Below are 25,634 nucleotides of genomic sequence, written 5' to 3'. Positions count from 1 at the left end.
CATCCTCTGTTCAACCTACCCGTAGACGTCCATGTTTTTGTCAGTTCCTTAGCTGTGCTTGCATAGTCTTTTCTCCCCATTGGCCCAGGAGATCTGATGCACCCTGCCTGGAGTAGACAGAGGGTATCTGGTACCTGTATGTATGCATGGAGCCAGCATGGTTGGTTGGGCAGTCACACACAAAAATGGTGAGCAGCTTGGTGTCCTCACCAAGGAGGGCAACAAGAAAAGGCATTTTCAAAATGTGCAGGGTTTTGTTTTGAGTTTTTTTGTTGGTTTTTTTGGGGGAACGGGGGGTGGAATTCAGAGAGGGAGCTTCCAGTCTCTGGGACCCCTGGCTAGTGGAATTTAAAAATTTTGAACAAAGGAGGTCACTGTCACAGGGATAGGGACACAGCTGCAGGAGGACTCTTCAGGTCAATACAGGTTGTGCTGTGTCTACACTTGCACTGCATCGACCAAAGTAGGTCAACCATAGTTCTATTCCATTCAGTGAGGCGGACTGGGAAGTTTATGATGGCCAGAGACAAATTGAGCACAGACACGTGCATAAATTGGTCAACACAAAGAGACTTACGTCAACCTAACTTTATAGTGTAGATCAGGCCATAGTTTGACACAGCTTATTGCTGCAAGATTTGGCTATAGTTGGCAAATAGGTGGCCATCAATCTATTTTGGAAAGCAACAACATTTACACCTTCAACGTAAGTCTGCCCCTTCATTTTAATACTGCTTGATATTTAGATGATGGCAGTAAGATAATTAACACCTTAAAACTAATGAATTTTCATGTCTAGACGACAGTAGAAAAACAACTTCTTTTGTTCAGGTATTGATATGAAGAAGATGCACAGTGACTCTTCAGCTCTGTTCTTTTAGGAATGGACTGAGATTTGTCAAGTTTCATCAGATACATAGTAACAGTAACAGTAACAGTAACAGTAACAGTAACAGTAACAGTAACAGTAACACACACACACACACACACACACACACACACACAATGTATCAGAGGAAAAAAAAGCCCAAAATAACCCACACAAGATGGTCACTGAAATTTAGTTTTTACACCTTTATACCGATATGCTATATTTGAAAGGTGACCTGCCAACAAGGATGTCATTTAAAAAATTCTTGTGAGGGGCAAAGTTGTGTCAGCACATAGAACACTATGTGATTATAGTATATCCTGCGAAGTCTTGGAGGACAGGTGGGGGGGGAAGAGTGGAGGACATAATGGAGCATATGAACCTATGAAAAATCGGAAGAAGGGGAACCCAGGTCTGAGGAGGGACAAATGTCCCCCTACTCTATAGGAAGTAATGCCCCTGCCTGTAAAAAGGGGGAAAATGGGCTTGTGAACATATTTTTGTTTCTTTGGCTCTCTTTTTATGTCAAGATTGCTAATTCAAGTTAGCTCTTTCAAGGTAAGATCCTAGTGGAGGCAGGGCACAGGTAATTTTTAGTGAGTTGAGGTAAACAGATGAGTGTGGGCATAGTATTTACCTCAACTAGCTACACTGAGGTTAAAAAAAACAAAAAACAAAAAACTACCCACTCCTGGATTTCACTAGGCTTTTTACAGTAAGATAGATAACTCACATAGTAAAAAAGCATCTATTTTTACAGTGAAGACACACCCACTCAAAAGTGGTAATTAATCATTGAAGTTAAATATGTGTTTTTAAAAAATGAAGGAAGAGTGGGTAGGAAGAGCGTTAGCTAGTCAGGCTAAAAATTCCTTCTGCTACTCAATTTTGGTTAAAGATTTCCCCTTCTCCTTTCCCCAAATATCCATTTTTCTCCCTACCACTTTTCCTCTCCTCACATTAGAAATTTAGGTCTTTTCTACTTGAAAGACTGTAGTTTTGTCTACGCTAGGAGAATTGGAACCTGTAAATTCCATCATTCATGCATCTACCAGCAGTAGTGGTATGGAAGCTATAGGTGGTGAATGTCTTCTAATTACAGCTTCCATCATTGCTACAACCAGCAGAGCTGCACCAATGATAAAATTACATTTGAAATGATGGGAACCTTTAACCCAATCTAGGATAGCTGGAAAAGCAGTAAAATGATAACATTTCAGGAATCAAAAGCCTGAAAATTGAGCAGCAGAAAGAATTTTTAGCCTGACTAGCTAACGCTCTTCCTACCCACTCTCTTCCTTCATTTTTTTAAACACATATTTAACTTCAGTGATTAATTACCACTTTTGAGAAAGGGCATCTTCATCTACATCTTATGAACACAGAGAAACTGGAAACTCTCTCTTTCCCCTGCCAAAATTATTAATGAATACTTTCTTTACAAAACACACATTTGTTTGACATAAAGCAATATAGTTAAATGCTTGTCTTTCCATCCCATCTTCCTAGACTGGGCCACCATATCCAATATTTGCCAGCATATAGAATATAATTATCCACAAAATAGCTTAAGTGTTGTTTGGCTTTAGGGTTCATGTTTTCAAGCTATTCTCCAGAACCAGATGGGTTAGAAACTTTTAAAAAAGAAAAAAGAAGCCAAGGTTCACATACACCAGAAAAGCACCAAATATCTCAAGACAAGCGATAAAAATTGCAAGAGTTGGAAACACTGCTTTATAATCACGATTAGATCATCCGCTCATAAAGTGTCTGAGTAACAGTTACACATTGATTATGCAGGACCAATTATACACACAGATCAGCCAGTTGTTTCACTAATCTAACTGTGCAAATACCACACACACAGTTTGTCGTGCTGTCAAGCAAATTTGGTTAGGCATTATTGACAGCCTTCCAATTGTGAACTTCAAATAAATTTAAAAAAACAAAACAAAACAAAAAAAAAACAATTAAGAATCCAAACATATCAGTTGGAAGTGATGCACGTAAATCTTTTTTAAACCATAAAAGGAGAGGTTAATATAGTGTCAATTTAAAAAAAAAATTTCAGGGAGCCAAATACAACTTCATCTTTATTATTTAAAAAACACAAACGAATAGGCAGACTCCTAACACTGGACAAGCCATGGATTTGTTATTTTAGCACATAGTAGCTCCATAACCAATTTTCCATCTATAATGGCTATTAGATCACAGTTAGCTCTTCTGGAAGAGGCAGAACATAGTACTCAGGAGAGATTTTTCGGATATTAAACTGATGCAGAATTTTGCTGTTTCATGAACAATCAACATGGCAGTGACACAACATATTTATCTTGTAACTAGGTAATTCTGTCTTAACACATTCAGAACTAAGAAAAATTAACAATGGAACACTACAATACTGAAGAGGTTTGCAAAAAAATGCATTTTTATTAGCTAACCAAAGCCTCCAACATTTTTGCTCATAGCACTGCAGCATATTTGCTATGGATTAATAAACCCAAGTGTGGTGCCGGCTAACATTTCACATCCATCTCTTATTTCCTTAGAGAACAGAGAAATTCTACAACATACTAATTCAATACATCTAGCAGGCGTGTTTCAGGCACTGAGGCCTAATGTACTATGTGAAAGGTATAAATTATGTTTCCAAGACAGCTTCAGGCACTGCCTTGTTTGGAATTGCTTACTGAGCAACAATGTTTCTCCAAACAAACTAATGTGCAAGAGGCTAAAGGGCAGTGAAGGTAATTATTGGAAGGAAATCTTTCACTAGGCCAGAAAGGAATAATTAAGCTTGTGCATGCTAAAATCACATCATGGAAGTTAACAATGAAGTAATCAAGTTTAAGTGATGGCAAAACCTACCTACACAACATTTGAAAGGAAATTAAGGCAGTGGATAACCCAGACTATGGTTGTTTAAGCAACACAAAAGTAGGATCCCCAAAAGTCATTCACCATTCTTTGTAAAATGAATATGCTGAAGAGTAAGTGGTTAAACTACATTCTGGAAGTCTAAATCCAACATAGTTTACTTATTGCTCATTAATTGCTATAGATAGTATCTTTTTCCAGTTAAAAATGGATAAAATATGACCAACGCTTTCCAGCATTTAAAATATATGCTTTCAGACCACAGTTGTATTTGAGGGTTATTTTGAGGGTTAATTAAATGCAACACATGAGAACAAATGCACTGAGTTCTAGTCAGCTCCTTCCTCCAATGCCTTGGGCTACAGCGTGGAAACTTAATGAAAGGCAATTGCACAACCCTGGAGAGATCCTAAAGAAAAATTAGAGACTCCGATTCCAGCTATAAGTGAATCACAGCTCTGGGGCAAAGCCTTAGCAATACATTACTTACTACCCACAAAAAGTAGTTGACGGTTATTTTCATAGTCCCAGATGCTGTTAGCTGCCACCTTTGGGGTAATTTGTAAATATACTTTTAAAAAACAAGCAATAGCTGCAAAATGCTCCTAATGTACAAGACAGGAGGAATGTGTCTTCGTATTTCTAGTGTCCTAAGCAAAAGACTATAAGGGTGTTCATAAGGAGTATGATCCAAAGCCCACAGAAGTCAGTGGCTTTGGATCAAGCTTTAAAAGTTATGCAAGTAGTTTACTGAAGAGACACCCTGCAGATTCGTATCATTCAGAAACTGAAAAATTTAAAATTCTTCGCAGAGAACGGAATTAAACAGGCGTGCATTGACCGATCAAGGAAATGAACCAGCTTTAAGGAGTTGGGTAACAGCATAAATTAATGCTTAAGGCTGCATTTCTCTATATAAAAAGACAGAAATATGAACCAGGATACTGGGATTATCCTGTACTCATTGGAGTTTATATTCCATGGGATCTCCAACATGCTCCAGGACAATCAACAGACAGTGGCAGAAGAACCCTCTGCTCGCCATCATTCAGAAGATGAAGGTTTCCCCCACGTTACACACAAAAACTGCACTGAGGGGAGAGCACTCTGGAGAAGCCAAAGTGGACTGAAATGGAGCCTAAGCAACTGTTTGAGATCAAAGAGGGAAGAAGCCTATCCCATCACCAAAAAGGGTTATATTTACAGAGACTGTGTCTCCAGAATTGTTGTACTACATTGATTCACCTATTGTCTATAAATGCAATAGTTGGGGGGGAGGGGGGCGGGAAGAGAAGAGACAACACCACAATTTGAAACTTATATAGTCTGTTTAAAAAAAAAAAAAAAAAAAAAAGTAGTGGCAAATGCTATACCTACCCACCCCCACCCCTCCGAATTTCATAATTATGTTTTCCTTTTTTTTTTTTTTTTTTTTTTTTTTTTTTTTTTTAATTTAAGTAATTTCTCAGAAAGGCCTAAGCACAAGGAAATGCCTACACAAGATGAGCAGTGTGTCAGAAATCCTGAAAGATTTAAACAGCTGTGCAGGAACTACTGCTGGAACACGCATCTATTTTGTGCCCCTCAAAGAATCCCCAGAGAATTAAATGGAGAGGGATAACGACTCCATACTTATGCAGGTCTAGGATGATTACATAGGGTGGAGAGGCAAAGTGCATGAATTTTCAAAGACTGCCTGTTCTTGAAGAGTTCAGAAGGGTTCAGAGTTAGTATTTCTACTAACAGCACTGACACTAATGGCGATATCCATCCCCACTGTGACTTCAGGTGACTCTGTGTACCCACCTTTGGCCATGTCTAATGAAACCATTCTCAAATTGCACAAACAGATATAGAGCCAACGGTACTCTCAACAAGCGTGGGATATGGTTTTGGCAGACCAAGTAGAGTGGAGAGGTCCAGTGACCCACAACAACAGTTCATTGACTAATGTAGCTATTATAGCTCTCCCATGTCACATTTTGCAGAACACGTGGGGGGGGGGGGAGAGGCAAAGTCTTCTAAGGCTATGACTACATTGCTGCCATCAGATCGATTTCTCTGGATCGACTGAGCAGTCAGTGAAGACCTGCTCAGTCGATCCAGAAATCGACGTACTAAGACCACCTTCACAAGTGGTGTAGCGCTGCATCGATGGGAACACAGTTCCCGTCGGCGCAGTGCAGTGAAGATGGCGCGCAGAAGAGGAGCAGAGAAGTTGACGGGAGTTATGCAAGTTTTTTACGTAGCTTGCGTAACTCTCGTCAACTGCCGCCGAATCTCGGAGGTAAGTGTAGACAGGGTCTACGAATAGGAGTGAGGAGAGAGCAGGGCGTGCAGCAACATATGTACTTTGGGACAGGCAAGTTGTTACACCCAAGATCAGATAGCCAAATTAGAAGTACTCTGTACAGAACTTTTCAAAAGTGAAGCTGGAACAGAACTAAATATTACCCCTTTTCTCCTGTATGAGGAGTCATTTATAAAAACATTCTCTTCATTTGTACAATGAGGGAGTTCACGGAGGAGTGATGTCATGCTGTATTGATATGGCAGTAAGCATTGACAACTTGTGCTATTAAGTGGTTTTAAAAGTTAATATTATGCTTTTGATGCATTTATTCTTCTCTTGCTTTATGATTGTATTGGTTATGGTAAGGAAGTTTATGGGGACATAAATTGATCTTTTGTATTGATATTGAACAGTATGGTCAATGAACAAATTGCAAAGTTTTTTCCCAGAAAGTACCTTATACCAGTGGTTCCCAACCTTTCTGAGTGAAAGCCCCACTAGGTAATACTAGGTAAAACACACGCCCCCTCACTCATTCCCTCACCAGCCATAAACAAACACACACAATAATAATAATAATATTAAATTACATAAATAATAAATTACTCTTACCTGAGTAAGAAGCTAAGCCTTCCCTGGCGCAGCTGCCACCGCACGCCCCATGAGACCCCACCTCCTCCCATCCCACATGGACTGAGGGTAATGGAGGTGGACTCTGGCAGGGTGGCTGGGATTCTCCAGGCCCCCACTGGCGTGGGGCTGCTCCTCTCCAGCAGGGCACCTGGCTGCTGCAGAGCTGGGGAGGCTGCTCCTCTACACTGGCCGGCATGGAGCTCGGGGGGCTAAATGATCTCAATATGACTGAAGCCTCATGGACTTCCTGGATTCTTTAGTGCCCTTCCTAAGGGGGGCGGGTCCCACACCCCTGGTTGGGAACTGTTGCCTTATACGTAAAAAGGTTGGAGGACACCAATTTCTTCATATCAGCCTCAGGCCAGCTGGCAGCATGCAGTGAGGAAGGCCTCCTCTGAGACGTGCAAGTGACAGGAGGAAAACAAAAATCAAAGACATTGATCTGTGTGAATTGCACAAAACTGAACCCCACAGTGCGGTACAGCATTATTTGCACAGGTAAGTGGCCTCTGGGAAATCTGACCCCTGCATAGAGTTCAGAAAGTGGATGAGACAGGCAATTTAGGCAGTACTCAGTTCATTGTGAGATGGTATTGGGAAAACTATTGGCATTGTTTGTGCTATTAGGCCAGCAGTCCCCATGCACACTTGCACTGCAGCAGTGGAGGTTGCCATGGGGCTTAGCATTGCTTGCAGCAAGCATAGTTAAGTGGTGACACAAACTCCCATGTATATATCGGTGTATGTGCGAGAGTTAACACGAACTGTGTTACAGAAGTGTTTGGAGGAACACGCTGATAGCTAGCTAGTGTGCCACAATCTCTCATGTGGATGAAAATAGTGACAGTCCAAACACGAGTTCTTATGCAGGATTTGGCGTACTTGGCAGGCAAAGCCACACGAATGACTTGTTGTGGCGTTACTCTGAATTTATTCTGGTGACTCAATGTCCTGGAACAGTTTGTGAGCCAGAGAAGCTGACTCTAGGTGGTTAAACACAGATGCTTTAGCTGTAGTTCTGGGTATTTTTTTAGAAGCTACATCCACTAGTTTTCTTCTCAGTGAATCCAAACCCTACCTAAAAACACCTGAAAGTCAGGACACTAGACACTATTGGCCTGGAAGGTAAAGAACCACTGTCTGAGTCCTATCGACTCCCTTTAACATATTTTCTAGGAGGAAGTGGGTGTAAACATGTAACCAAGTTAGCTAGAGTTTTAAAAATGAAATATTTCAAGCAAGAGTAAGCCAAATCAAAATAAATGATTAATTGACCTGGATATCTAAGGGATTTAGCATCTCCAGTAAAACACTCAACACAGTTACCGTGCCAGCAGATTTGCCCTTGGAGCAGACATGACTTTTCTACACCTTACGAGACTCAACACACCAGTTCTGTAAAATATTAACAGTTTGGTCAATATTAGCACTTTAAAAAAAAAAAAGCCAAACAAGTGTTAAAAATCAACAGCAGTAAGAAAGTATCAAAAAGGTAGGAGAGTGTCCAACTCCAAACCTCCAGCTGCCATGTTTCAACAGCAGAGTCCCACAGTACTTAAACATAAAAATCTGGATCAGAGTCTTCTCTCTCTACCAGATCTTCACTCAAAAGTTCCATAAAGGACAGTGGGAATTGAGTCCAAGTAAGGACAGCAAGATCTGGCCCTATATTAAGAGTAGTTACTGTGCCAGTTTGAAAAAAGTTGCTTTTCAAAATCTCTATGTTGGAGTAAAGTTTCCAAAAAGTATCTAGGTCCCATTTTCACAAGTGATTTGTCTGAAAAATCAGACTTATCCACTTTTAAAAATGAAGACCTAGATAAAGTTTTCAAATAGACAACCATACACTAATGGTTTCTTAAACTACAAAGCACTACTCACTCCTCCAGAGGAGGTAAAAGCAAATTATAATTAAAAACACCTCATTCTTATCAGCAAGTTAAGGAAGTATGGGTTGGATGAGTGGACTATAAAATGGATAGAGGACTGGCTAGAGCAGGGGTGTCAAACATCCGGCCCGCGAACCTTTTTGATCCGGACAGTTTTTTTGAGATGTGCTGCCGCCCAAAATGAGGGTATTGGCACTTAAAGAGATTTCTCTGCCTACGGCATTGCCGGTTTAAGAATCCGTGAAAAAGTCTTAAAGCATCGATGCTGGACGCAGAGAAATCCCTTAAAGTGGCAATGCACTCAGTCTGGCAACACAGTCCCCCGTGAAATCCTGCCGCCGAAAAGGGCTGATGCCGCATCGCCAAAAAAGGGAAGATGGCCCGAATTTTTCAGTGGAGGGTATTGTATGGCCCCTGTGAAGTGCAGTTTATGAGAATTTGGCCCGTCACCTCAGCGAGTTTGACACCCCTGGGCTATAGTATAGGGCTCAACGAGTAGTGATCAATGGCTCCATGTCTAGCTGGCAGCCGGTCACAAGCGGAGTGCCCCAGGGTCGGTCCTGGGTCCGGTTTTGTTCAACATCTTCATTAATGATCTGGAGGATGGGTGGATTGCACCTTCAGCAAGTTTGCAGATGACACTAAGCTGGGTGGAGTGGTAGATACCCTGGAAGGTAGGGATAGGATACAGAAGGACCTAAACAAACTGGAGGATTGGGCCAAAAGAAATCTGATGAGGTTCAACAAGGACAAGTGTAGAGTCCTGCACTTAGGACGAAAGAATCCCATGCACACAGTTACAGAGTGGGAACCGACGAGCTAGGCAGCAGTTCTGCAGAAAAGGACCTGGGGGTAACAGTGGATAAGAAGCTGGATATGAGTCAGCAGTGAGCCCTGGTTGCCAAGAAGGCTAATAGCATATTGGGCTGCATTAGTAGGAGCATTGCCAGCAGGTCGCGGGAAGTGATTATTCCCCTCTATTTGGCATTGGTGAGGCCGCATTTGGAGTATTGTGTCCAGTTTTGGGCCCCCCACTACAAAAAGGATGTGGAGAAGTTGGAGAGAGTCCAGCGGAGGGCAACAAAATTGATTAGGGGGCTGGAGCACAAGACTTATGAGGAGAGACTGAAGAAACTGCGCTTGTTTAGTCTGCAGAAGAGAAGAATGAGGGGGGATTTGATAGCAGCCTTTAACTACCTGAAAGGGGGTTCCAGGGAGGATGGGGCTAGGCTGTACTCGGTGGAGGCAGATGACAGAACAAGGAGCAATGGTCTCAAACTGCAGTGGGGGAGGTCTAGGTTGGACATCAGGAAAAAGTTTTTCACTAGGAGGGTGGTGAAGCACTGGAATGGGTTACCTAGGGAGGTGGCGGAATCTCCATCTTTGGAGGTTTTTAAGCTGCGGCTTGACAAAGCCCTGGCTGGAATTATTTAGCTGAGGTTAATCCTGCTTTGAGTAGGGGGTTGGACTAGATGACGTCCTGAGGTCCCTTCCAACTCTATGATTCTATATGGAATATTTTTCCCCCTTTATTTATTTTCCCTGAGGAATCAGCAAGAGCAGGACAATCAAATGAACACGAAAGACATTATGGGGGGAAATGGGCTTTGTACAATTTCAAGAATTCCTAATAATTTAATTTTAAATCACATTACAGACAGTGAGCTTGACCCTGCAATTTTGAGCTCAATGAGACGTGCATGCAGAGAGCCAGCAAGACAAGCATTGTGTAGATGCACACACACATTCACATGTATTGATTTTAGAAATCAGAGATGAAAGCGATTCCAATGTCATTTAATCCAAGCACTGGAAGGTGTTACGAAATTGCTCCCCACATAATTTGTCTTGTGTGGTTTTAATAAATGCTTCTAGCAACAGGTTTTCATCACTTCTCTTGACAACTTTTAGGTCCACTACCCAAAAGATCATACCACTTGGAAATTTTTTTCCAATATCTAGCCCCCATTTTTCTCCCTTCAGATTCATGCCATTAATTATTGAATGGTCTCTGCTTTCTATGTTTACTGTCGGACTTTAATTAGAACCACCTGTTTAAAAAAAAAAAAAAAAAAAAAAAGTGTCCTGTAGCACCTTAAAGACTAACAAATGCATAAAGATGCATCTGACAAATTGTATTGCAGCCCACGAAAGCTTATGCCTGCAGAAATTTGTTAGTCTTTAAAGGTGCTACAGGACGCTCGTTGTTTTTGCTGTATACAGACTAACACGGCTACCCCTCTGGAACTGTTTAAAAAAAAAAAAAGTCTTAAAATTAACCTTTTCAGGCAATTAACATGGACTTGAAAGGTTTGAAATTAAAATAAACCACCACCACAAAACCAGATGACAATGAAGAGAAGCCACTTCACAGGACATCTTGATGAATCAACCCCCTCCAGTTATGCCTGAAAATCAGAGTTCATAATTTTTCCAGGGAAAAATTCCAGAGAAAGGGGTCCCTGGCCTTGAAGGAGCAGCGATCTGGGTGGGGCAAGGGAGGAGGGAGACTAGCAGGGGTTTTTGTAGGATGCAACTCAGTCTGGACTCGCCAACTTTCCTTAGAGAATGCGTGTGTGTGAACCTCAGCACATTCAACTTCTAAGACAAGGCTCAACTCAGTGGGTTCAAGGGACTATATTTTGCACAGCTCAGATTAATAGGAATATAAGCACTTTCATGGTCTGATTTTAGGCTTTGTCTAATTAGAAACCAATATAAATTCTAGATCCCGCAATCACATATGGGAAACAGGACAGCTTCTTCCCAGTTTCTGGGTGTAGGAAAGTAATTCTAAGGGAGTAAGTACTGGATCAGTCTGAGTCTTACCTAACCTAAAAAGGGTCTAGAGAAGGGGATTGGCAAATGGGATACGTTTTGGGGTGCCAGCACAGTTCTGCACGCCAAAGCAGCAGATTTAATAGGCTCTTCACTTTTGCAATTGGACTATCCATCCTCTACAGTGCTGAGCCAGTATTTGGAAAAATAGCAGAACTACTTCCATAGTAGGAATTACTTTAAAATAATATTTATACACAATTTAAAATCATGCATGCAGTGCAAACAATGTGGAAGAAATTAGAAATGAGAAGAGATAAGAGGGGTAAATTCCCTGAATCCTCACTTAACTATTTCACATATTCCAGTGACAAGTGTTTTCTTCATTCCTCCCCCAGCCTCACAATGGCTTTTCTTTCCCTTTGGTGGAAAAACAGCAGTGTTGAGCCTTGTTTTCTTGCTACGCTCCTGATGACTGAGCAGTAACCCATTGGCTAGAGTGGAATGCAATAGCAGACTCGCACTTTGTTATCCACACAATAGAAACTTTAGAGTCAACACAGTGCGGTGTTCGGTTCGGATGACAGGAAACAATTGGTCCCATTCTGTGGCTTGAAAGGAGACATAATGAATGTAAGCGGAGACAGCCCCCATGGCTTGTTCCAGTGGGAACCACACATCTGTGTTCATATCTTGTGTATCTGCCAAGCAAATAGCAAACATCAAACACCGACAACTACAGTGTCCAAATTCAGAAAAATTGTCACTTGATATCATGTGTCATTAAAGATGAAATGTGACCATGGAGGAGTCTGCTGCTTACTTACATTACTAATATTGGATTGTTGAAATGAATTTGTTCTACATCTGGGATTCTATTCCCACAGCAACACATAGTGTCATGTGAAATAATAGGACTTTGGCAAAAGCACTTTGATTGCTAACAGTAAACCTTGTGGTTAACTTACCAATTTACCATGAAGTTTGAAGCTTGCAGCCCTTTGCCCTTACAGCCCCACACCCTGTTTGCAAAGACAGGAATGAAATATTCCATATGTTTTCTTTGCCAGTAACATGGCTATTGAAAGCAGGGCCACATTAGTCTCCCTGCTGAGGGCCTGGGTCATGCTATTCATGTGTAACCATGCAGATGTCAAGAAAGTAATGGGAAAATTCTTCAATAAAAGACATTTTCACAGAACAAGGTTATAAAATGCACAACTACATTTGCAGCATTATTAAATTAAGCTAAATTAAACTGAATAGCTCAGAGGTCGCACAACATTTTATGATTCAGTGCCAATTGTGTATCATTTAGAAGTCAGAACAGAATTTCTCAAAGTTTTATGGAGAGACAATCACCAGGCTCATTGTTTTTCCATTGTTATTCAGATTTTAAAATAAGATGCTTTAAATTTTAAGAGAGAAAGCTTAGCTGAACAGCCATAGGAACATAATGTAGAGCTGTTTTTTCCCTAAGGGTCTGATCCTTCAAGGCACTAAGTGCTCCCAGAAGGTACTTAGCAGCTTCAGCTCACCTTTTGGCTTGTCTTCATGAGGAAAAAAAGTCAAAATAACACACACACACACACGATGGCAAATGTTGTAAAAACCACATCTTTCTCGTAGCAAAGAGACATCCCTATTATGGATAGTGCCCGGTGCCTCCCAGGTGGTGCTCAGCACTACCCTGGTTTGGATCTTTATGGTGTGAGCCTTCCCCTGCATTCTGATATAAAATATGCAGGAACCAGTTAATTAAAAAGGTGAAATTCCACAAGACTCGTGGCACTTTACTTAGATGTACCTGAAGATAGGTGCGAGTCCCAAATATTTTAGACCTCAAGTCAGATGATGCAAAATAGTAGTTTAAAAAATGGAAGTTAAGCTTTCAGCACGGTGAAGGTTGAGGTTCAATTCTCAAAACCAACAAATGACTGGTGACTGCTTAGAACTAGTAGATCCTACAGATGTCATTATTAATGTAGTTGTATAGTCATTGATTTCTGTCCTCTTTCAAACACTTTCCAGAACTTAGTTTATCTGTCATTTGTCAAGCGTCAAAAAACCACCCACCCTATTTTTCCCCCATTGGCCAGATCAGAATGATGAAACCGGATGATGGTCCCACACAGAGCATCTTACTGATTGCAAATCCATACCACAGTTATTCCGACAGAATGCTATCCTGAAGGATCCCAAAGCACTTTACAAATACACCCACTTCTGGGGCGGGGCGGGGCAGAGCAGATGATTAACAGTACACAGTAATGTAGGACAGGGCAAAGACTAATCCAGTTTTGCACTTCAAATAGCATTTCTCCCTCACCTTAAAAATACAGAATTACAAAATTCATCTTGCTAAATATTAAAGGATCACGCTTCCACAATAGTTATGTCATGTTATAATAACACTGCTATCTAGCTGTATTAAAATCTGCATTTGATCAGTTAAGTACAATGAAATGACAATTTCATATTTTTAACTGTGCATAATATACTGCTCCAATCTCTCAGCATAATATACATTATTTACTTGAGGAAACTTACTTTAATAAGGACATTTGAAAATTAGAAATCCAAAAATTAACATAAGTGCTTTCAAAAAAAAAAAAAAAAAAAAAGCAGTTCTGTCATTACATGGAATCCACAATATTTCAAGTGTGTCACTCTAAGTTTCAACTAGAGTTTTCAGAGCAGCCAAACTGCGTTGAACAAAATGCTCCTTTAATGGGTTGGTTTCATTTTAAAAGCTCAACTGACTTGATGTGGTTTTACTGAGCCACAGGATACCATATCAGTGTGCAAATACAGGACAATTACAGCTAAGAAAAATATGATATCTATAATTCCCACTAGATAAATACAAAATAACAGACACGAGGTTGACAAAAACATATCAAGTGATATTTTTACTTTAAAAACAAACAAACATGACTTTCACAAATGTCATACTCCAGCCACTTGGGGAAAATATGCTGACACCATCACCTGTTCAGAAACAACTCCCTTCTGTGTCTTCTTTTTTTAAACCTATGTCATAATATTGCTTATATACCAGTATATACCATTGTCAGTGGTCTTCACAAAAGACCCTTATACAGAATAGAGGAAATTGAAAATGGATCACACACAAAATACCATCATATGCACAAAGTAAACAAATGGAAATACAGAAACATTTTCTTCTTCCCATCTTTCAGTTATAATAATAGTATTAAAAACAGAATGTAAAATCATTTAAGTTTGAAGGTGTCTGACATGAGAGTCAATGGGAGCGATAGTAGCTCAGCACCTCTGAAAATCTGATCACTTCTTTTGCCAAGCACACAATATGATACTTCAGTATTACCAGGCACTGATGTATGCAATGAACAACAGTACATGCTACACAGGTTTGTTATTGCACCTTCAATAGGAGTTTGGCCATTTACTTCTATGGGAGCTGGGTCAGGCCTTGATACAGGGATTCTCAAACATTTCCAGAGTGAGGACACCACTAGGTCATGACAGGGACAACCTTCCTTCCAATTCACAATTGTATGGACCACCTTCTTCTCTCACTCACTGTCACATAAAATCCAGTGCCAGCTACAGCAATTGCTTACATACCAGTAGGAGAGAGATTAGGAAAGCATTTAATGCATTTTTAGCTGACTTGTAATGCAATTTAGCAGCTGGAAATAATGAAGAGCCAACTTCATGGGACCAGACACCCCTCTACAGATCACAGATTGAGAACCTCTCATTAGTAAATAGCATCAGGGTTTGTTTTGGGTTGTTGGGGGTTTTTTTGGTTGTTTTTTTCTTTTTACCAGGGCGGGGGGAAGGAGGGGGGAGAGGGGAGAGTGAGACGAGGGGGAAGGACCAATCTGCCTCTTGGCATACTATAAAAAAGATGAGGGTAAGGAGGATCCAAAAGCAAGGTTTAGGGATAACGCCCAGAGAAGGTGCCCTGCCCAGCTGCTGGGGTGGTTACTGGGATTTCTAGCACAAGTGCTATCCCTTGGACTCAAACTCTCTTTTATATCACCCTTCTGCTAATAGGGGTCTGTTAAGTTGAGATCTCATCTCCTCTTTAACTTCAAGGAGAGAAAAGGAGCTTTTCTGTCTCCTCGTTCTGTCAGTCCAACCTCCTGGGTACAGAAAAATTCTCTGATACTCCAGCTTTCCTCTCTCCACACCTCCCCCCACAGTGGAGGAGATGAAGAGAAAATGTTTCTGCTACTCTAGCCCTCCTCCAGCCTTTTGCAGGGTCTTAATTTTTGCTGTGGACAAATCCAATATCCTAGCTTTTCCCAGGTGATGGCGGCAGCAGCATAGAACTGACATGATTCTTGACAGTTTCACCACTGCTCACAGAGTTCAGAGGGCAAGGTGAAAGCTAATCAGTCTTGCTGATTTCACTCTGTTGCTGCTTTGGAAAACTATGTGCAGCAGCGGGGACAATGGAACTGTCTGCAGAACCTCCACAATACAAATACTGCAGCAGCTTACATTTGGTTCTCAGTAAGAAGGTAATCTTCACTAATGAAAGCTAGAAACTCACAACCTGATTTCCCAAGGGACCAAGAACCTAGTAGCACCCATTCACCTTGCAAGGAGCTATGAGTGCATCACACCCTTTTGAAATCTAGGCCAGTAACTTTCTCTGTAGATAAACCAGGGAAAGTGTCTCATGAATGGTCTATGGGTATTTTTTTTGAACCCCTGAATTACATCTGGCAGTATTTTTCATTTTAAACACAGATATTTACTAGTAAAAGCCTATCAAGAGCTAAAGATAATGATTTACCAGTACACACTTGTTTTAAACTAACATCTTGAAATTTTTCACACAGCAAACTGATTTTCATGCTGCCTGAAGTCACGTTTGTGAGCCCCTGCTAGTCAGCATCAAACAAGAATTGACATATGGCTGACAATAATGAGCTCAAGGTGCAAAAATAAGTGTCAAGTGCCTGACAAATTAGGCACTGTGGTAGGGCATTGATTTTTTTTGGGGGGGAAGGGAAGGTATACAAGAGTTTTGTTGGCAATGAGACATTTTACACACTTTTTCTTTAACACCTAAAGAACATCAAATATCTCCATCTTCTTCTATAATACCTATGACTTCATATTTCTCATAGAAGGAGGAAGACTGTCAGATTAAAAAAAAAAAAAAAAAAGCAACCCTATACTTTCAAGGCCCCAACCCTGCAGCCAGGTCAACTTGAGAGACCTCACAGAAGTCAGTGAGGCTTCCCACAGTTCAAGGTTCTGCGCACTTCATTCCAGAAGCAGGATCTGGGCTGATGTATCCAATCCAGTGTTATTAGTAAGGATAAGATTGTCACGGAGGTCACGGATTCTGTGCCTTTACTGCCAAGAAGGCTAACGGCATATTGGGCTGCATCAATTGGAGCATTGCCAGCAGATCGAAGGAAGTGATTATTCCCCTCTATTCGGCACTGGTGAGGCTACATTTGGAGTATGGTGTCTAGTTTTGGGGGCCCCCCACTACAGACAGGATGTGGGCAAATCGGAGAGAGTCCAGAGGAGGACAACGAAAATTATTAGGGGGCTGGAGCACAAGACTTATGAGGAGAGGCTGAAGAAACTGGTCTTGTTTAGTCTGCAGAAGAGAAGCATGAGGGGGGATTTGATTGCAGCCTTTAACTTCCTGAAAGGGGGTTCCAGGGATAATGGAGGTAGGCTGTTCTGTCGTCTGGTACCACTGAGAACAAGGAGCAATGGTCTCAAATTGCAGTGGGGGAGGTCTAGGTTGGATATTAGGAAAAACTTTTTCACTAGAAGGGTGGTGAAGCACTGGAATGGGTTACCTAGGGAGGTGGTGGAATTTCCATCTTTAGAGCTTTTTAAGGCCTGGCTTGACAAAGCCCTGGCTGGGATGATTTAGTTGGGGTTGGTCCTGCTTTGAGCAGGGGGTTGGACTAGATGACCTCCTGAGGTCCCTTCCAATCCTAATCTGCTATGATTCTATGACCTTTGGAGATCTTCATGACATTTTATGTTTCGGCCCTAGGGTGACGGACAAGAGCTCCCAGCTGCTGCGGGGGCTCCCGCAGCTCCCAGCCACCGCAGGAAGTGAGGGAAGCCCTGTAGCTCCCAGCCACTGCAGATGCTGACCCTCTACCCCATCCCTTCCGCAGTGGGGCAAAGACTCTCATCCCCCCTCAGGCTTCAGCCCTTGCCTCGTCACCCCATTTTGCCACAGTAATTTTTAGTAAAAGTCAGAGACAGGTCACGGTCTTCCATGATATTTTGTTTATTGCCAGTGACCTGCCCCTGACTTTTACTAAAAATAACCGTGACAAAATCTTAAACCTTAGTTATTAGCCAGCATAGACCCACAAAGCATCTTATGTTCTGCATGGGTGCAGAGCTCTATGGTAGCAAATCAAGATGCAGGGTCAGGGCCTAGAATATTCTGATTGGTTTTTGGTATGTTTTATTTTTACAAACTTCTTTTAACTGTTATTTTAATTTTGTTAACAATGAAAAACAGATTAATTAGTTTCATTTCAATTTCACTCTCCCATTCTCATCCACTAACAATGCTAGAGGGGGGGGGGGGGGGCCCGGGGACATTTCTTTCTAAAGCAAAATAGTGTGTTTACTGTTGTCAAAATTATTCATTATAAGCATTTGATCTGTATTTTTCTTTAAAACAAAATGGCTTTAAGTAAAAGACAAAGCATCCAGACACTGCCCTTCCCCTCCCCCCCTTTCTTTAAGAGTCTTTAATATATGAAGAAAGGTAGACTTTAACATGTATCACAGTGTATGGGATAGATATTATTTAGTTTTTCACATGCCTAACTGTAAAACCTTCAAACCTCTAATGAGATAAGGCTTTTCTATCTTAGGAAAATTATAATTATGCTACATTTTCCAGACTGAAGGTCATGCCTGGCCATCCTCACTTTTCAAGGTATTCCTTCTGTTAGAAAGTGTTCACTGCACCTCAGCAGGCTCTTTGGCTTTCTAATGCAACAGTAACTGATCCATGATGTTACAAGGCATTGCCTTGTATCTGACACATTAAAAGAGGATATCTTTGGTCTATGCTACCATTAGTTTCAGTAGGTGGTGATACAATGCTACATAAAAATTCCAGATTTTTTTTTTTTTTTAAAAAGGACATTCCATTTTAAAAATATGCAAGTTTTGTTGGATCCAATAGGACTAGTCAAGTGATACTATAATCCTGCTGAATCTACATAAATTCAGCAGAAATAGTCCAGCCATACAGGGTTCAGGTGCAACTGACAAAATACTGTAGACATATACAAGAACATTGCAAATCTCCAAAAATTAATCAATCATCAAATAGCTAGATCTTACTCATTAAAAAAAATGATTTTGATTTTGTGAAGCTACAGAACAACAACTGTAGAAATATAGCATTGAAAGAGATTGCCAAAGATCAGGTTAAATGGCTTTTAAAAGCAAATAGCAAAATTAACATTTCATTTTGAATGAAGAAAAGCTGGTTAAGACAGATATTTTTTCTCTTTTGTGAAGGGATGGATTTGGGAGAAAGGGAAGACTAACCAAACATGCACAGTAAGAATGGAGTGCATTTTTAAACAAAATTAGGCAGCAGTTGTGATTTTATTCCATGCAAGGAGGATAGCATAGAATAAAAAACCAATGCAAACAAACATATGCTATCCCTAGCAGCTGTACATCAAATATTGTGCTGAAGCATGTGGATGCTAGCATGCCTATGGTCTTAACATATGCACAAAAATTGGAAAAATGGTAAAATTAAAGCAAAGTAACCAACCCCCTCCAAAATTGCAAACACTCAGGAAATAATTTTGCTTGAAGAAAGTTCTTGGGAAATAGGGGGAGAGGAATACTTGCAATTTTGAGCTTTCAACATTTTTCAGCAAATCTTGAAACAAAATGTGTTGTAGCCTAACACACATTGGCAAGAACATGGATTATATTTATGGCTAGATAAAAATGAAAAATATATTAAAATACTGAAGAAACACTATATTTAAATTGGCTAGGATTTTCCAGAAAAGACTAGTGATTTCAGACGCCTAGCTGAGTTACCTCAAAAGAGCTGATTTTCAGGAGATATCAAGCACTGGTACCAGGTGGGGGGTGGGAGGGGTGGGGGAGGGGAAAATCAGACCTATTTAAAGTGTCTGAAGTTGAGGATCCAGAAATCCAAAAGATCATTAATCATTTCTGAAAAATTTCAACCAGTGTGTCTGCACTCTGGACTTGCACCAGTATTAACCCCAAATATTGTACTTTCAAGTTTAAGTGATACCAGCAGAAATATAAAAGATGCACCACAACGTAACTTGTTTTGACCATAGACAGAATTTTTCTTTTACATAACATACCACCAGGTCATTGACAACATGAATTAAATTAGTAGTGTAGTTTACCTACTTCTCATCTGGGGAATATGGAGTTAAGCTTAGGTTAGTTTACCCACTTCTTTGGTTATCACTACATCACTGAGTAAGATTATAAGATCAAAAGAATAACACATTGCACCAATTAAATAAAAACAAAACAAAGAAAACAACTCATTAGCTTCCATCTTAATATTACTGCCTTCGCATAATCTACTTGCTAGACAATAGTTATTTTGCAACAAAGCAAATATTCACAAAGCCTATGATCAAGAGGAAAAAAAACCAAAAAAACAAGTAGCTGATGAAGTCAGAATTAGAGACCTAACTAAATTATACCCAAAAAACGGCTCCCTATAGTAATTGTATCAATAGTCCATCTCCTCTCATGTTCTTCCTGACAGCTATTGGATTCACCCCCACCTCATCTGCTCTAATGCCCTCCGTTCATATCCTTCTCCCACTCCACTCCCATCTCTGTGTCTTTTTCCAAGCTGCCCCATGTATGGAGTATCATTCAAGACAAAAATCCCTGTTAACCAAAATACCAGCCTTCCTCATTCAAATTCATGCTAATAAAATAAATAATAATAATAAACTTCCATGTCACCCAAATGTTTGAGTTATCATAACACCCATGCATTATCCTTGTTTTTTTAAACAAACAAACTTTATAAATTTAATGGAATAGTCTTCCTGTGCTCATAACAATGTAACTAGATCTTATTATTGAAACCCCAGTCCTTCCTCACCCCTGCCCCTACCATTGTGTGGTATTCACTCATTTTGTCACATGTAAAATTAGATTGTGGAAATTCAAGGTAAGGGACTCAATATCCATTCTGACTCTGAAAATCCTAACTTTTTTTTTTTTTTTTTTTTTTGTGAGCCGTATAACAACAACAACATATAGTAAAATAATGGACTTATTCTGAACAAAACATACCAAGAGGAGCAGCCAGTTTAGAATACTCAATCCACCATTGTAAGGTACCAGTACAAGCAGAAACAGGGAGAGACAAAACTCCAAATGGACATCCATTTGAGGTTCTAATCAAGCTAACCTGCTTCTGAAAGATCGGGGAATATATCAATATATTTTATGCACAGATAGATTCATTGTAATACTAAGATTACATAGTTAAAAGTTATCAAGAAATGCAGTGTAGTTGTAGCAATATCAGTACTGGGATATTAGAGAGACAAGATGGGTGAGGTAATATATTTTATTGGACCAATATCTCTCACCAATAGAAGTTGGTCCAATAAAAGATATTACCTCACCCATCTTGTCTCTAATATCAAGAAATATAAGACTTTAAATTCTTGCAGGGAACAGGGCAGGTGAAGGATAAACGTCACCCTCTTCTATGGTCATTGTTTGTCTAGACTAGAGACCATTTTCTGCAAGCTTGGGTTAAAAAGGCAGCAGCACATCACCATGGCAGTTTTTTGGACAAAACAAAAATGCAAACTTAATTTTGTTTTTAAAGGAACTCATAGAATATCTGGCTCAAATGATGCTTACCGAGTATGCTGAATTTTCTATCACTTACGAAACAATTATTCTTCCTTTCCACCATATCCAAAACTTGAGAATGGCTGTGCTCCAAAACAAGGGCTATTTAAATGCAAAGTTTCAAAAGGCAGCCATTTTTTAGTTCTGTGTTTGGAAAAATCAGGAAGCAATAACTGGCATGTGGGTGGGGAATATTTTTAACTCTTGCAGAATGAAAGAGAGAGGAGGATTTTGCTCAAACAAACTGGCCAAACACCAAAACACACTACAGTATATATTACTTCCCACCTTCAAACAGAAACCAAGCACAGAATACGCCAGTCCCAGAAGTAAATTTCTGGAAGCTTGTCAGCATGTGAAAACAAGGAGTTACAAATGAAACAGTTTGGCAAGTATATCTATAGTATGTTCTAATTTTAATGGCTTATAACCAGTTCTGGACAATAAAGGCAGTCTTACAGATATAAAGGATGCCAATTCTATCCTGCACACAGCTAGTCAGCCTAATAATCGTAACTCCGAAGCACTTTACAAAGTTTGGCAATATCCACATCTTACATATTGCGAAACTAGGGCACAGGGGCTTATTAGCAAGTCTTAGGGCACGTCTACACTGCCCAAAAGTTCGAACTACAGGGGTGTGAATGGCATTGCACACTGAAGTGCTGCACTGTAACTCCCCCATGTGGATGCTGCTAGTGCAAACTAACAGGTTCACAGTTTGCATTCATGTAGTCCTCCTTCAAAACAGGACTATATTAATGCTAATGTGAAGTAGTTCACACCTGCAGCAAGTGGGGCAATTACAACACAACACTTTGCTATTCAATGTTATTCACATTCCCATAGTCTGGGCCATGCAGACATATCCCCAGTATGCACAGTAACTCAATCGCACAGTGAGAACCCAGTCCTCCTGACCACTGCTCTAACCATTAAAGACACTGCCTTCACTAAAGAAATAGGGAAAAAAGGCAACTCTCAGTATTACATAGTTCTATTTTGTGATCTTTGTACCATACACCCGGGCACAAAGTAATATTTATTCATTGAAATACAGCTTCCTACTAATTAACATAAGATGAGGCTCAATAATCTGCTCTACTGAACCCAAATGATAAAAATATCTCCTGATGGAAGAGAGAAATTGTATATGTTTGCTAAGTTACAACTCATGAACAAGTACTTGGAAAACCCTGATCATCCACACTAAGAACCAAGAGACCCTTTGCATAGTCATGAATTTTGTGAATAAGAAAGCAAATAAACCAAAACACATAGAATAATAAAGACAATGTCATCATAAAATGTATTCTGCTCATTTACTTTGACAAATATAGTTCAATATTGATTTATGAGCATGTATCATAATTTGCTATAATGTGCACTGTAATATATTTTGCAATAGCAGTGAAGCTTTAGTAAAACCAAATCTCACTACAGCCCTCTGCTATTAAATCTATGCTGAGAAGTGGGGCAAGACTGACATGTTTTATTATGAAACTTAACAGGTTTCTGGATTAGCAAAACTCTTCCATATTGAAGGCTGTAAATCCGTGTTCAGTTGTCTCACTACACAAGGGAAATGTTCATTTTTCAATTAAAATTTTATCATAAAGTTATTGAATATTCAATATAATTGTTGTCAGTCTCAACTGGCAAATCTTGCCAAAAGTGCCAACTTCCTCACGGAGAACTTTAAAGAAACGATCCAAAGAGATAACCTAAGTAGTCTACTCCGGAAGGAAACTGACTAACCAAATTCACAAGACTATTAAAAGAAGGTAAATAAAGCCGGATTGGAGATAAAAGTTCTCTCATTTCATGTTACAGACACTGTATTGTGCACAAGTTAACATTTGGTGTGCTTAGTTAATATCTATCTACACTACAGACTGGAAATGATATTTTGGCAGAGGGATGATTTATGGAAAATGAGCTTGAGACTTTTGCTGGGAGGAACACGTAATTCACTTCTTAGCTAAATACACTCTGAATTAGTATGAAGATGTTGCAAAGGATATCACATACTTGTCATGTTCACTGCTAAAATTTGGCTCATGTTTAACATTTACTTATCATCATATTTTTTCTCCTCATTTTTATGCACACTATCTAATCTTCCTTGGCCTTGCATACCTGAACAACAATTAACATTAACCCTTGAACTGCTCTGCTCCTTTGAGCAATATATGATACTGCTACATAATTCCATTTTCAAATTAGTAACCGATGGGTTTTTCTCCTTCACCTCCAGTCTTCTCACTTGGCATATTTTGCACTTAATCTCCTGCCATTCTAGATACCTAATCAACACTTCACTGCCTGAAACCTATACATCTCTTATTGTTCCCTTTTTCAGCTTTAGATAAGTAAATTAACCTGCTTCAGAAATGCCAATTGGGGAGAGACATCTCCTGTTCTTGATTGATACAAACAGTGTTGTAGAAATCCATAAGTATTTTTAGGAAATGCTTCTGCAACCCCAAAAGTTTGTAAGACAAACATTCAAAGGGAATACCCAGGTGCTTAGACATCAAGTTAATAAACACATCTTAGAAACACCTGAGACACAGAGTTTCTAAGTAAAATACATTAATGTACATAGCACTGCTTATTTTTTTATTGTTCTTAGGCACTGTGATCTCTTCTTTATAAGGCTTTGCTTGACAGACAGAGGGGTCAGAGTTTGCTGTACTGAAATCTTAGAGCCTGCAAAAATCAAGGTATTGCTTCAGTAACTGTGCCTGGATCAATGTCTTCTTACTTGACTGTGCTTGAATCCAGGTGTTTCCTCACTCAGCATGCCAAAATTTGGCAGGATAAGAATATTGTCTCATTGATTCTGCCTTGCCCTAACCAGTTGATGGTTTTTGCTTGTTGACAGGGAATGTGCATGCACAGTACAGCACAGTCTGGGGTTCTTTTTGTTTGACACACAATAAAAAGGTGCCTAGATCCAACTTTTGCCTTCTCCTCCCCCAGATCTGCAGATCCCCAGCCCCAAGATGCCAATGGCCTGTGGGATGAGGACACGGAAACATGGAGAGAACAAGGGGTCTACTTCTCAGGTGAAGGGGCTCTGTTAAAAGACACTATCTCCTCTCCCCTTCCTCCATCTTAATAGAGGAGGAAGAAGGGACAGGGAAAGGGCCACACGTCTCCCATCTACCTGTCAAATGGGATGCAAGGCCAGGGGAATTAAGATCACCAAAAAAGGCTGGGCTCTAAGAAAGCCCCTCACCAACTCTCCCCCCCCCCCTTTTTTTTTTTTTTTTTTTTTTTAATTTCCCGAGTTTGTTTGTTTTTGAAAGCACTTGTCATTAAGCCCCAAGTGCCCAGGCCGGTCTCCACATGAACAGGTAGGGCAGGCATCTGCAAACACACCCACCCGCGATACCTGTTTGGGTGAAGTCTGGAGGCAAAGGGGACCCCCTTCCAGCCCACCCCCGGCCCGCCCCCCTACGAAGCCCCTGCTAGTCCCCCGGACTTACAGGGCGTGGGTGAAGGCGCTGAGTCCCTCGGGCACGGCGGTCAGCCCCCTGCCGGAGCAATCGACTCCTCCGTCCCCATCGCAGCTGCAGGAAGCCGGGCAAGGAGGAGGGGAAGCTCCGCCGCTGGGCCCAGGCGAGCTCCCAAAGCCCCAGGCGAAGAAGCCGAGCAGAGCCAGGCACCTCATCGCGAGCCCCCTCCGGTGCGTGCGTGCGGGGGGCTGGCTCCTGGGAGCGGCGGGGCTGTGGCCGGGCTGGCCGCTCGCTTCGGTCCCCTTCGCGGAACGATTCCTCCCACCGCCCGCTGCCAGACGCCTCGCCGCCTGCCCTGGCCCCGGCCCCGGCCCCGGCCCTGGCGGAGCTGAGCTGAGTCCTCGCTACCGCAGCTCCCTCCCCACCTCTGCGCCCAGCGCCAGCGGACTCTCTCTCTCTCTCCCCCTCTGGCTTCCCCTCAACGCCGTGCACTCGGAGCCAGCGCTTCAGCGTCTCTCCCTCCTCCCTCCCGCTCCATTGAAAGGCGGCAGCGGCTCCCTTCCCTCGCCGGGGCTCATCTCAAGCTAGCAGGTAACGCGCGCGCCGCTGGGTTTTGCCTCTGCCATTGCACTCTCCCTGCTGCCGCCGCCGCTGCTACGCGTGTTGCAATGCCTAGGAAGTGAACCACGCAGCCATTCCAGCGCGCGCGCCTGCCTCAGCCTCTCCTGCTCTGCTCCGCTCCTTGCCAGGCACACAAGCCCCCAACTCTCGTGCGCAGCCCGGCTCCCTTTCCCTTCTAGGGTTGCAGCCGCGTCGGGGCCCCCGGCTGCTGCTCTATGCAAATCAGCTCGGTGCGTACGCGGAGAGGGAAGCCGGCGTCCGCATTGGTGGAGAAGGGATCGGAGGCTGCTTAATATGCA

The 25,634-nt window shown here is 41.3% G+C and overlaps 1 protein-coding gene across 1 annotated transcript in view; it reads right to left on the bottom strand.

Annotated features, from left to right (window-relative positions):
- The window catches only part of LGR4 (leucine rich repeat containing G protein-coupled receptor 4), a 106,873-nt gene extending 81,509 nt beyond the window's left edge, over positions 1-25,364 (bottom strand). The window contains 1 exon segment of the mRNA XM_067532121.1: positions 24,745-25,364. Within this exon segment, the coding sequence (XP_067388222.1) occupies positions 24,745-24,929 (185 nt within the window). The 5' untranslated portion in view covers positions 24,930-25,364.
- Positions 25,365-25,634: the final 270 nt, after the last annotated feature.

This window comes from Emydura macquarii, unplaced genomic scaffold (assembly GCF_026122565.2).
Source record: "Emydura macquarii macquarii isolate MOO-44397 ecotype Brisbane River unplaced genomic scaffold, CSIRO-AGI_Emac_v2 contig_3240, whole genome shotgun sequence".
Lineage (NCBI taxonomy): Eukaryota > Metazoa > Chordata > Testudines > Chelidae > Emydura > Emydura macquarii.
The sequence above is the reverse complement of the archived record's forward strand: the minus strand, read 5'-3'. Positions and strand labels throughout refer to the sequence as shown.